This window comes from Apostichopus japonicus, chromosome 22 (genome assembly GCF_037975245.1).
Source record: "Apostichopus japonicus isolate 1M-3 chromosome 22, ASM3797524v1, whole genome shotgun sequence".
Taxonomy (NCBI): Eukaryota; Metazoa; Echinodermata; class Holothuroidea; order Aspidochirotida; family Stichopodidae; genus Apostichopus; species Apostichopus japonicus.
The window spans coordinates 12671035-12684772 of NC_092582.1; the positions used below are offsets into that span (position 1 = coordinate 12671035).

Sequence of the window (13738 nt, forward strand, 5' to 3'; positions counted from 1 at the left end):
TCTTTACTTCCAAGTCCAAATGTAAATGCAGGAAAAGAAAAAAAAAATCAAAATTGCCCTTACATTCTGTACACTTTGACAAAATTTGATTTTTTTCTTTAGTGCTAAATATGGATGAATGAAGGCAATTGTAACACTGCTAACAAAATATGAACCCGTCGATGACAACTGACTGGCAAAATCCATGATAATACGGCAGGGTTAGCCTTTGCAAGTAACACTATAGGCTACTTTCTGTTTCGTGGAACAGGTGACAATGTGATTTGATGTGAATATGTTGTTATAAGTCGGCTGGAGTACGTTGGATGGTAGAAAAACGTTGATGTCTTATTCAAAATAGAACGCTCTGAGATATATTCTGGTTTTGAGCTCGCCCAAGTTTCTTAAGTAACAGTTATTGTGATCTCTTGAAATTGAGAGCGAACTTTGAGGTTTGAGACTAGCCTACATTATTTACACGTACAGTAGGCTATGCATACTAGCCTAGGCCTAACGTTAGACTTAAACTTACAGCAAGCCCTAAATTAATTTCTAACTTTAGACCTGGGCTGAAAGTTAGGCTCAACGTTCGATCTACTTGTAGCCCACAGGCGTTCCCGACGAGACCGCCAACATAGTCCCTAATAAACATGTGTCAGTAGCATTGGCACAGTACAACTTTGATTTATGTATCAAAGTGGCTATTCTTACGACTAGTCGTAACAGTAATGACCTTTTGCACATGTGCAGTTGCTATTTTTACAACTAGGAGTACTATTTTAACGACCAGGAGTAACAATAATTTCTGGTTAGGGTTAGGTTCAGGGTTAGGGTTGGATTGAGGGTTTGAGTTAGGGTTAGGGTTACCCCTACTACTGTACATGCGCAGTTGCTTTATTAACTTTGAATTTGCAAGAATTCGCCGATGTCGTAAGAATAGTTTATAAATAATTGTTACCACTAGTCGTAAGAATAGCCACGGCCTTTATGTATAGGCTGCAGGAAGAGTGTTGACTGTGCCACACTTTTTTGAGAGCTCTTCCCATTCTCTTATCATTAGGCATAACCTAGGCCTCTATAAAATGGATGGGAGGGTGAAAGAGTGGAGAAGGGAATATTCTTTATGTTGTGGCTGTTGCTTAATTGCAGAACACCCTGCAACTCTTGAATCTCACAGATTATGACCAGAACTTCAAAGTTGATATACAAGGCTGTAGTAAACAATGTATTAAACTATTACAGTTCTTAGAAAGCCAGAAGTATGTGAGTTGCAGGGTATTCTGTAATTGCTCCATGGCTATTTGACTGCAGACTGCTGGATAATTATCAATATACATTTGTTCTAACTTCTATTCTTCTGGTAGTTTTAAAGTAACCAATCAAGAGTGCACAATTTCCATGTTCACACTTGGTAATTGAAGAACCAAGCAATGGGTTCAACAAGATCATGTGGTTGACAGCGGATCAGTCTGTTTGAATTTTCGTGCCCAGGTTTTTTCCTGGGTGACTTTTTTTGAAAAGCATTTCTACCTACCATACCTCTCTTAGGCTCTCACAACTATCATTCAACTTCAATATGTGTTAAGTCTACATGTTTTAACTAATAAGGATAACAGATTCACAATTCTATTTGTAATATATCAATCCGTATGTATAGTCCCAGAAGATGCAGCTCTCAACATGGGATTCCTTTCATACAAGTAGAGTGTACAGCCCTTGTTTGTCTGATTGCCATATATGTGAACATTCATGACATGTTTCTCTGTTTCAGCCAGCACTGCTGGGCCAGTAGTAATGGCCTTTTCCTTTTTGATTAACTTTCAAACAGTATCATATAATGTGGGTAGCAGATGACACATTTCTTACCATGTAGAGCTACCTATCATTGCATGAAGTAAAGGGAATAATTTCTTCTCTATTCCACAGGGAAAGATATGTTCAAGAAATATTAATATATAAAAATGGCATACCACTGTCTACAGCTGTTGGTTTGATTGATTTGTAGAAATATCAGAAACTCCTCTGGTGTGAAATATTACAGAAGATAAGTTAACCCACACTAGTAGAGTAACATCTTTGATAGATGTATTCACCTCGTTGTTTCAATTACAAGACATATCGTTACTAATTGAGAAATTCAAATTGCGTCGACAACTGAACTGAAAGAATGGGTGTATCCTCCGATAAATGTTTTGCTTAAAAGTCCAAATAAATCTGATCTTATTCTAACATTTCTTTAAAAGGACAGTGCTTGGTTCCTGTATGGTTCACCTTTAACCAATTAAAATTTCTCCTTGCTACTAGATTAATCTTCAAAAACAAGATGGAAGAATATTTCGAGGAAGAGGAATCGGAGCTAGAAGAGTCATTTTACAAAGCTGCTGAGCATCTGAAATCTCTGGTTGATCAACTACCTAAAGAAAATCTTTTGTTTTTCTATGCACATTTCAAGCAGGTGAGTGTGAAGGTTTAGATCAATTGTAGTGAGAATCAACCATTTATATGATAAACAAATATTAATTAATAAAATAATACTAAAACAATAAAATAAAAATATTTTCTTAATGATCTTTTAATTTAAACCTGATCTTGCCAATAACGACCTCACTCGACAGCATCAAATCTAGGCCAGCATGCAGTGTATATATGCAGTGATCAAGATGAATGATCTCACAATGTCCAAATTTACCATGTTTTCACCACTGGTCATCCTCATCAACCATGGTACGTATATATATGGGCCATCCTTGTGTGACGATATTATAGGAAATTCAGCCTACTTTCCATTTATCATTAAAAAGGAAGTTATAATACAGCGGTGCTTTTTTTTCTCTTTTGGTAGAATCATTCTTGCATATTTATCTGCTTTTCCTTCATGTTCAGGCCAAAAATGGTCAATGCAGTACAAAAAGACCTGGAATGTTTGACTTTCAAGGCAGACAGAAATGGTAAGTTTTTCTTTTTGAAACATGCAAAATGAAATATTAGGTGTCAAAATATTTACACAGCATAAACTATTGTTTATCTATTCTTTTTTTTTAACAAGATGACAGCAGTGCTTTCTGAATCAAGTTTAAAGATCAGTAACATACACAGAGGGAAGAATACTGGATGCTGAGATAGGTTGAAGGGGGGGGGGGGGGCAGTGTGGGGAGGAACAGGTGCCCAAGTCCCATAGCTGCTCTTGATATGATATTCAGGTGTTGTTGTGGTGGTGGGGCACCAGCGTGAGGGTTTATGATTTAGGCCTTGATCCTCGTCAAGATATTCAGATGGTGTGCTTGACTGGAAGTGTAATGCTTTGATATCGCTGCACATGGCGGCCAAGACTCATGAGGTTCTTGATTTGTTGGTCGTGACCCCCATTATTGCACACAAGGGGTTTGTACCATTTGGTGCACCAGGGTTGTGTATATGATTCAATACTCTTCATGCATTACGTGCTGTGTAACACCTTTTATCTTTTCAATCTATACTCAGGGACGCTTGGAGTAAGTTAGGCGGCATGAGTAGAGACGAAGCAATGGAAAAGTACGTTGAGAAGATGGACGTTATTGATGACAACTGGAGGGACTCTAAGTCCAGAGGAGGACTTGGGGTCGGTGTGAGCACCTTATACCGAGATGAAGGGGACATATGGTAAATTCCTCCATCTGGTATCATGGATAAAAGCAAGCTGATAACAAGTTCAAACTTACTTTTAACAGAGACATATACAGAGTAGCCTGTTGCATTGAGCATTCCATTGGCAATTTTACAAAGCCTACCCAAGTATAACTAAATAAGATCATACTAAGACAGCCTGAAAGAATTTGTCACCAAATGAACTCTTAATGAGCAAGTACAGTATAATGAATGAAGAAATGGTTATCTGATACTCGACGGTCTGTTGATCAGGACAAAGTTTACTGTTGCATTAAAATATATATATCTAGAGGCAAATTGGAAATCTTTCAATATCTTTTACCTCTAGTTCACTCCTTTTTGTGTAGTATCGAAAAGAATAGGCAAATTGATTAAAAGCCGCTCCAATAAGTGCCTTACTGTAATAGCCACCTTTATTGGTTCTATCAAATTTTCAAACTGTAGCAAGGGAATTTTGAAGGTGTGTTCATGACCTTTGAATACCAGGCGGGTCATGCTCTGAAAATTGGTTGTTTACAGTTAAATGCAGAGATTGGCAACAGGATCTTTAGAGTATGTAGTGACCAGATTACATTCTGTTTTTGTCTTGACATAACTTGTACTATTTACCATTTTTAAAATGGCGTATGTATACCAATTATATAAATATTTGTCATTACGAAAGTTTCCCACTAGTATTTTTGATCTCCCTTAATCAACAGAGAGGGCTGTCAGATCGGTCCTCTCTAGTTCCGCAAAACTTGACAAGCGGCAGTCTATGAAGTCTTGGAGAATTCCTTTGAGGAATCTCTGACAGACACTTCTGGGCAAACTACAGGCTACACATTCCCTAATTCACACATAGCATGACATATTTCAAGTTAAAATCTTGGTTTTAACTCTTCATAACTGACATGTTACCCACCGTTCGTTTGGCAACTTTACACATGCAAAGTATCCACACTTTCCGAAATGGAATATACAGGACCTATACCTGCTGTCTTCTCGTAGTTATTGAAGACGATATCTTTTTGAACATATTTTCAAAACTGGCACATAGATTGAGTTATGTTACATTACTTTAAAAAATCTTTGGAGATCCGTAAACAGTACAGATTACATGCATTAGGACCCAGAGCCGTAGTTTACGGTTCTGTTACGACCGATACCACCGCATGTCTTCATAAAATGCTGAAGATCCACATTATCTTTCAGGGAATAATAAAGTGTTCACATTTCTGCGCAGGGCTAGTTTAGGGTTTATGAAATTTGTCTTTGTGTTCCTAAATTACCGCAAATTCTGTTCTTGAGGTTCCGTGTCAAGAAGCTGGTATACATCACTGGGTCGTCAGTTTCCCATTTGGGGCGGGGGGGGGGAGGGTACCAATTTGTTATGCAACACCAAATGTACTGTGGGAGAATTGAGATAAATGCGATAAAATGTTTGACTGTCTTCCACTAGTCATGCAGTGGATATCACCTGGCTGTCTGCGAACCCAGCAAAGGATATCTTTCAATTTCTACTCTTTCCTGCAGTGAATCCGACAAGACAATCTTTGATTGGTGCAAAGAAGGTAACCTTGAGGAAGTGCAGCGATTTTTATCGACTTCTCCCAACCATCTCAATCAACTAGATGACTCGGTAAGGTCCCGTAACGTGGCTATTTATCGTTTAGAATTATTTTTGAAAAAAGCTGGTTTCCTTCATAAAACATATCTCATTTTTCACCAGACTCACGAAATGTTACTTGTGCAAGCTTCTCTACATTGTCCATTATGTGTTCCTTGTGTTTACTTCCATTCCTCGCTTACCTGTCTCCTCAAAACCTCAACAATCTCCCTCTACCATGCCTAGAGTGATCTGGTGACCCTTTAGCACTGTACACCCTCTGCGACCAGGCTTTACAGGTCAATGTCCTTCCTTCTCTTTCTACCACCCAAAGCTAGAAGTGTTCTCGTTTTGCCTTTTGACAGACTTTGATAAAGTTTCGAATCTAAAAGTTGCAATTAGCTGGTAGTTAGCCTCAAAGGATGACTTTTGGTCAGAATTTATGCCTTTACATGTCATGAGACAAGAAAAAGAAAACATTTTAGTGCTATTGTGTAAATCCTTCTGTAACTGTTTGGGTTTTCAAGATATTCAGCTATCAACCATTAAGGCATAATTGTCGATATCAGCTCCTCAAGTGGTAAAGAAATATAACTTGGACACCCAGCAATGATTTCTAACATTCTACGACATATTCAATTTAAATTTTATCCTTAAGTCATCTGTCAACAATTAATGACAATTGTTGCTTCAGCCAAGATTTTTAGATATGCAAATTAGGCTAGCTAGTTACCTCTGCTATGAAAGCTTGGTAGGCCATTGTAACTTGTAGAGACCTCTTTTTGACACTGGAGTATCATGAAGCACTGAGGTTTCCCAATTTATGAAAGATAGTACAGTACTTATATGTTTGCAGTGGTTACTCATCACTGGCGTTTCCGTTGATATTATAAGTAAAAACGGCTGCAATGATTAGCTATATCAAACAATAGATTTGTGAAGTCCTCATTCTAGTAAACTGAAAATTCATGAGACAGTGAGGATGATCCCAATATAAGAAAGATATAGTGCTTACCTAGATGTTTGAAGTGTTTATAGCTTACAATGTAGTAGTAAATAGTGATGATGTGGTTTATTTTTCTCCCTACATATAATTATCACATCAGGGTTTGGCTCTTATTCATTGGGCATGCGACCGAGGCTACATCAAAGTGATTGACTTGTTGCTTCAACTGGGAGCAGATGTCAACCACCCAGATGCAGATGGACAAACCCCACTCCATTATGGTAAACACTTCTTGTTTGTTCAGTTTTTTTAGTTTTGTCATTTTCTGTCTGTAATATATTTCATGTTAGCTTAAACCTCTATAAATCCCAGTCTCAAAGCTGCTCGGCAGCCTGTGCAGTCTGTTCAGTTTGTCAGTGGCTCCATGGTCAGTACCCATTAGTTTCGTTAGTTCCCTATACTTTCCAATGGGCAGTTTGTATTGTGTTGACTTCCATGCAAAGTAGTTAAATGCAAGGCATAACCTCAGATTCTCCACAGAGAAGTTCACAAAGTAATTTTCTGTGGAGAAGGGATCACTTCTTTGACAAAGTGTTAATAAATACGTGGCAACTGTTTATTGTGCTCAAAACCAGTAGCATACACCATATGATGACCTGTTTGAATTATGCTATGTCGTTTCGGACCATTTCACAGCATTAAATACTAAAATGTTTCTTTTAAAATCCAAGAGATACCGCTTGTAATACAATAATGGTTTGAGTTTAATGGTTTTAGCAGTATACAAATCACCAATGTGTGGTTATTAAGTAACTGAAGGTTTCCAGTGTTAAGGTGAAAATATTTTATTTATGACTTAAATGGATATGTAGGTGGCAGACAATTGTAACACTTTAATATCTTGTGTAAAAGTAAGTTGGCCTGACGTTTCCATCCCAGCAGGATCTTCTTCAGTGGCTAAATGACAAGTAACAGTAACAGATGGGACAAAAACATGCACAGAATACAGACAGGTTAATGAGCATGGTGAACACAAAGAGATAGATGTAAGAGGATTAGTAGACAAGGGATGGATAGAAGACAGAAAGAAACCAACAGGGGAAGAGGAGAGGTAGAACATAAACTGTCAAGGGGCAAAGAGAGGATTTAGGGAAGGGGGTAGGGAATAAACTGGAGAATGACAAAGACAGGAAGGTGTGGAGGAAAAAGGGTTGGAAGAGAGCTATGAGAAGAGGAGTGACGGGGTGGGGGGGAGGGGGTGGAACGTTAATATTTTAACGAGAGCAGAACGCTCCTTCTCAATATCTTTATTTCCTTACTCGAGATACGGTTGATTGAAGGTAACCTATTCCCTAAACCCTACCTTACACCAGGAAGTGAATCACAGTAGGAGGTCTGTGTTGTCATCTGGGTAGATGGGTCCTATTTTTTTGCAAAAGCTTTACTAAATGCTACTATCATCTTCTCTTGATTTATTCTTGAAACCTGCTACAATTGGAATTTTTGCTTTATATTTGTCAATAATCTCTGTAGTTTCCTCAAAATGCCATTTGTAGGAAAATATCCCCTACAGATAGGAAGGCTTGAAATATTATAACGAAGAACAGCTTCAGGCTTTTCGATTCAAGATGACATCATTCCATCTGATATTCCCCAATGAAATTACTAAAATATGACCAAAGTTAGAAAATTCCTTATCTTTGCAAACTCAAAGGTCTATGAGGATGTGGTTTTTTACCTAAATATGCAGAAAAGTCATCATTTAATTTAGCATAGTTGCCAAATAGCATAGTTGCCTTTACTGTCACTTGTCCTTATAGATTTTTTTAAAAGTTATATTGATGCTTGTGAAAGATTATCAGTGTGTTTGCAAACACTGTAGATCAGACTTCGATGCAACAAAGTTGAAGTCGGCCCAGCGCTAGTGTGAAAACACCAAAAAAATCATGCAGTTATTTCCAACTTTTTTATGAGCAGGCATAGGCTATGTATTACCACTGGCATATTTTTGTCAATCAACTCGGCCAGCCTACCGTAACAGTCACAATTCCAACCCAGTACTGTAGTTATGCAGGCAGCCTACGTAACTTTGACTATAGTCGAATGGTTAGATGATTTTCTTCCCTTCATTGTTCTATTCTTTACACTGTAGCTTACTTCTAACAGTCATGTATAGGTTATTTGCAGAATATTTGAACCTTTATGAAATAATGCTTGGCAAAAATAGCTTGAATTTCAAGTATCTTAACTGCTTCCAAAAAGCGCTAAAATGCGAACTTGCAGGGTCTTTGCCCCCTGGACCCCCCACCAGGTGCTTGACCCCTTGAATGCACCCCTGCGGCATCGGAGTTGATATTCCACGTGGATCTCCACCCATTTTGACTAAAAAGCTGGCTAGAACCCTGATTATTATACTCTAAATCCAGCTTTCAGCCTTTGTACTCATGCTTGTACTCACACCAAGGTGAATGGTACTTGTAGTCCTCCGTACTCTTGCTTATGGGACTCCAAACTCAAGTCTGACCTTTTTGTTAAAGTGTAGACCAACGAAAATGGCAATGTAGTTATTTTGTGTGGGTGAAAATGGGGTTAACAGAGGTCAGAATGTGAAATTATAGAATGCTCTTATACCTTGCAACTTTGGAAAATATTTGTAAATGAATCATAGTTTGGCGTTCTGTGAGCAATGTGGTGTTACCTTGAGTTGTTTTCTGTTCTGGAGAGCAGTGAGTTGGTAGGCTACATTTATTGTACAGGTCAGTAAAGGAAAATCTAAAAAGAGCAAAAGTTAAGGAGTGAGCTATAGAATATCACTCAGTCAGCAGAAGATTAAACATATTGGTTGTGGGTGAGAGACGGAAGATAGGAACCGTACACCTTCAAATTGGTTATATTTTGAAATTCTTATCTTAAAATTTCATTAGTTCTCAAAGACTGGAACTCTTTACCCTATCCTCTCACATGAATTGTTTTTGGTGACATGTATGAAAAATAAAAAAGCAGTGCTGGTTTGCCATGAAAACCAATAAAAAAAGAAAAAATAGAATAAAAAACGTATTGAAAAAGATGAATATATAATAAAAGTGGAAAATTAAAAAAAATAGTGCTGTTAATAGGGAAGTCTTTCGGAATGATTTTCATCAGTTTTTTAATCATGGCTTTGTATTCAGTAAACAGTAATATGCATTTGGGTTACTTTTGAGTACTTGCATGACTGCATGAGCACCATTTGGTGAATAATAACAATAGCACCCCCAACGATCCATTTCAATCTTCTCAAGTTGTGTTTAATTTAGCAATTGCGCCACCACTCTGTTTCAGTGGGCGACTGTTGCACGTAACAGCTGTGTTGGGTCCATCATTGTCCCTAACATCTGAAGACAAAATCTATTTTAATACCATCTTTCACAAATTAAAAAAAAGTCTGCAAGTTATTTATAGAGCAGCATTGTTTACAAAATCCATTTTACAAAGTACCTTTGATCCGTTAGTGATCAAATATGTTTGCGATAGGAAGTTACTCAGTAATTTCTGTGCATTGCATGTTGGCTACAATAGAAAATGTCTTCAAAATGTTTTCAAAATGTCTGGTAACCCAGATCATCTCAGTCCCTATTGGATAATCTTCCTAGACTTGAGTCGTACATGCACGTGCACGTAACAGGTATCATGTTGTGGTGGATGGTCTCAGGACCAAAAAATTTGTCTGAAATTCTAAAGCAATGTTTTGTGCAAATACATAAAGAATCTCCCCAAATTGGTGCAAGGATATCTCACCCCCTCCCTCCCATACCCACCCCCTTAAAATAATATATATTGAGTTTGCTACCCAACTTAGTAATGCAAATGGAATATCAAAAAATATATAGCTTCTTTCAAACTCCCCTCCTTCCTTTCCCTCCCTGGTCCCCCCCCCCACTTACTTGGATCTTTATTGCTTTGCCTTTAATCTCTGTCATTATTTATCTTATCAGAACTTTGTAGGCCAAGGCAGGTGCATCCTTCAATGACCTTTGCATCTTAATTGTTTGTCTACAAAGTAAATATATTATCAAGTTGATATGAACAACAAAGCAATTCTATCTTAGAGATATTCACTATATTTAGTTCCTTGCCAAGGACGAAATGATTCAGCTATGTGAAGTACACGGTCGAATTTATTTCTCATACGGCACACAAAACTACGGTGGCTTAATAGGGACATAAGAAAAAAGAAATAAGTGTCCTCAAATCTCTTTTTTTTTAATTATGTATTTTTTTATCTCCAAATTTGGAGGATTGATCACAAAATTTAGACATTTTATCTCAAAATGTATCTTTCCTATGTCCCTATTAAGCAAACGTACAAAACTGAGGGACAAGTAGTCATTAATAAAACTGAGGAAGGATGACATATGAAGGACACTAAGAAAAACCAATGCAGTTTATCAAAGCTAGTGACCAGTTGGTGCGAAATGAAAAGGAGGAAATGGGTTTATACACGATACCAATAAAAAATAAGTATATAATGTATATATATAAGTTCTGTTACTACCATTTATCTTATGTGTGAAACTATGTGTTTACTCATGAAGCGACAAACCAAATAAACGATACGAAACGAAACTTAAGTAAACATTTACATAGATCATTAATATGTTGCTTCCATGATAAATGTTCATCAATAGTTAATCCTAAGTATTTTGTTAAAAGGTAATGTAAATATTTCAACACCTTCAAATGATTAACTATATCGTAACATGAATGACTTTTATTATGGGCATGGTGCACTTGAACAAAGGAATTCCATTGTTCTATTGTTAAGGGGTACTGTTATGATTAGGGTGGGTGTATTTTAATGATGGGGTCCTCAGTCTGAATGTGAAGATAGTATCTTCCTAGTGTTCAATTAGTCTTCTACTATAGGTGGTTAAGTATGGATTTGTTGTCATTGGAAGTAATACAGTAGCATTGAATTCTTATGCAATATATAAACACTAATTTGCTCCCTGATTAGTGTGTGACATTTTCTACTGATATCTGTATTAGTACATCTCATCCCCTCCCCCTCCCCACCTCCCATCCCCCACTCCCACCCCCCCCCCTTTCTGGTCATGTTGTAGTGTATTTCTAACACTGTCTACATACTTTACTAGTCCTTACATAAATTATATTTAATATCTTTCTATCTAGTATGCTTATTTAAGCACAATATTCTTAAGCACATTCATTATCATTGATCAAAGTCCAACTTCTGTTTTTTTTTTATTATCACACTGGGGTGTAAGGTTAAGTATGTATCCAGTGGAAAATAATTTAACAAAATAACTCATTAGCCTTGCAAATATCACCTTCTCAGACAAGAACATTTCTTACGGAATATATTCGTGATAAGAAGTCTGTCTGTAGACCAATGATCTTACTACCTTAAGTGTTTCCTGTGTGTGCCCTTATTAATGTCAATGCAGGCACTCTACTTCGAGGGAAGGGGGGGGCGGGGGAGTGGATCCTATTACAGAGAGAATATGCTGCCCTTTTGGGTCCTTTTCTCATACATGAATGCTAACTTTGGCATTGGGCCTGCATGTTTTGACCTGGGGTAAATTGGGGGGGGGGGGGCAGGGGAAATATTTTCATATTAAAAGTATACTTTATAAAACTGAAAAGTGGTGGTGGTGGTGGCACACTTTTCAAATTCTATAATTGCTGTCCTTTCATAATCATTTTTTTAAATTCTATTAAATGTTTAATTTCAAATTTTCTTTGAAATTTTCAGTTGCTGCAATTATGCCTCCCATATCTCTTCTTCTTCTTCGTCTTGGACCTCGTCAATGCATTTCACTCTCTTTGACCAGCATATAACATTTCATGGCGTCAGTACTTTCTGATTCACATGATAGTTCCTAGACAGTATCCTTTATATGATCTTTCTCCTTCTTTCTCCAGCTGCCTGCTGCGAACATTCGTCGATAGTAGAGAGGTTGTTAGAAAGAGGAGCGGATTCGTCTCTTGTAGATGGAGAGGGCCAAACGCCGTCAGATACAACAGACAATTCCGAAATACTCGAGTTACTACTCAATCATCATGTAACCTGACATATGTTGATGGTCCCTGTTTGAAAGTTGTTCACTTCCACCGGGAACTCAGTCCGTCGACAGTAATGCGTGTGAAAGTGTCCGAAAAATTTTCCAAGGATTCTTTTCCAAGCTTTTAGTAAAGACTGGTTTCTGTTACTTCTCAGCTCAGGACTATGAAATCTCCTTGATGAACAGAAGTACATATGAAACTAGTTGCACAAAACAGACATATAATTGGATGTCACTGCTGGCACAGGGGTGAGGGGGGGGGGGTAGAGATGGTTGAAGTGGGTAAGAGTGAAATGAGTGTATGTTTATTAACATTTCCCTTGTTATTTTAGAATAGCCATTTAACCTGCCAGATGTAGATTCCAGAATTTCATGTTCATTGCAATGGGAGTTCAAAGGTCTGAAAAGAATGTCTGAAATTTTCAGTGGAATTTTCCAAGGGTAAAACAGGCTTATAGTTTGGATGTCACGTAGCTTGCTAAGCAGCCACATACTGCTAATTGAGATAGCTGAATGCCAACAAATGGTTTGTGTTGCTCACACAACACATCAGATGATTATTCCATTAACAGTTTGTTCATATCAGATTTAATGCATTTTACCATTTCACAGACCATCACAGTTTGGGGAAAAATGGTGGATAAAAAGATCTCATTTGACTTCAACTAGCCATGTTTCTAACTCCCAGATTGTAGATTTCATTGCTTCTAATGCCAATGTTTGTATTCCCTCGATTCTATATCTAAATTACAAAGCAGCTGTTTTATGATATCATCTGATTGTGGCAAACATTATACATAGTCACACAAAGGTTTGTTTTTATGCCTTGACTTTAGATTCCTGAGGGTATAATTTCTTACTGCCACTCTCCAAACTTACCATAAAATCCCTACAATTCAATGGATTCTCCAAGAAAGAAAAAGATGGAAACATTGAGATATATGCAACAGGTTCTGTTTGGAAATCAGTAGGTGTGATTTTGAATCAAACTGTAGCATATGTAAGGGATGATGTCATCATAAATTTGTTTTGATGCTTCAAGTGATAATAAAGAACAAGAAAGAAATCATAAAAAAGACAAATAAATCAATTTTAAATATATTCCCACAGTCTTTTATTTATCTAAACATATACGAGTCTAGTCGAAGAACATGTGATCGCGACGTGAGTGCTATGCAATCGACACCAAGGCTCAGCGTGACAAATCTTCGATAAGGACCATCCATATGTGACATGAATTCTCCACGTGATGATAACTGCAAATAAACATGAGTCTATTATTAGTAGTGCTATATATATATATATATAGATATATACAAGATTACTGTTAAAACATGAGTCACCTCCTCATGCTAAACTTTATACTGTACATTCTAAATATAGTCTATTTTTGTTTAATCATGGATGTCAAAGACTTTGCAATAATAAATTCTGTGAAACCAAAAGATAATCAAGTAATCTCAAAACTTGAAAACAACACCCCCCCCCCAAAAAAAACCATAGGTTTTTAAGTTT

At 37.2% G+C, this 13738-nt stretch overlaps 1 protein-coding gene across 3 annotated transcripts; it reads left to right on the plus strand.

The window, feature by feature from the left end:
- Positions 1-16: 16 nt before the first annotated feature.
- On the plus strand, positions 17-13324 carry LOC139963995 (acyl-CoA-binding domain-containing protein 6-like). Of its 3 annotated transcripts, none has more exons than XM_071965284.1 (7): positions 17-250; positions 2284-2434; positions 2863-2927; positions 3460-3618; positions 5140-5245; positions 6319-6439; positions 12084-13324. In XM_071965284.1, exons 2-7 carry the CDS (start codon positions 2303-2305, stop codon positions 12230-12232), a joined length of 732 nt encoding a protein of 243 aa, XP_071821385.1. In that variant the 5' UTR covers positions 17-250; positions 2284-2302; the 3' UTR covers positions 12233-13324. The 3 variants fall into 3 exon arrangements, with proteins under 3 accessions (XP_071821385.1, XP_071821386.1, XP_071821384.1); XM_071965285.1 differs by having other exon boundaries at positions 17-200; XM_071965283.1 differs by lacking the exon at positions 17-250 and adding an exon at positions 257-431.
- Positions 13325-13738: the final 414 nt, after the last annotated feature.

Coding starts and splice junctions, on each gene's coding strand:
- LOC139963995 (XM_071965284.1), top strand. CDS start 2,303: ATGGAAGAATATTTCGAGGAAGAGGAATCGGAGCTAGAAGAGTCATTT. Junction 2,435..2,862: donor TCTATGCACATTTCAAGCAG/GTGAGTGTGAAG, acceptor CTTCATGTTCAG/GCCAAAAATGGTCAATGCAG. Junction 3,619..5,139: donor CGAGATGAAGGGGACATATG/GTAAATTCCTCC, acceptor TCTTTCCTGCAG/TGAATCCGACAAGACAATCT.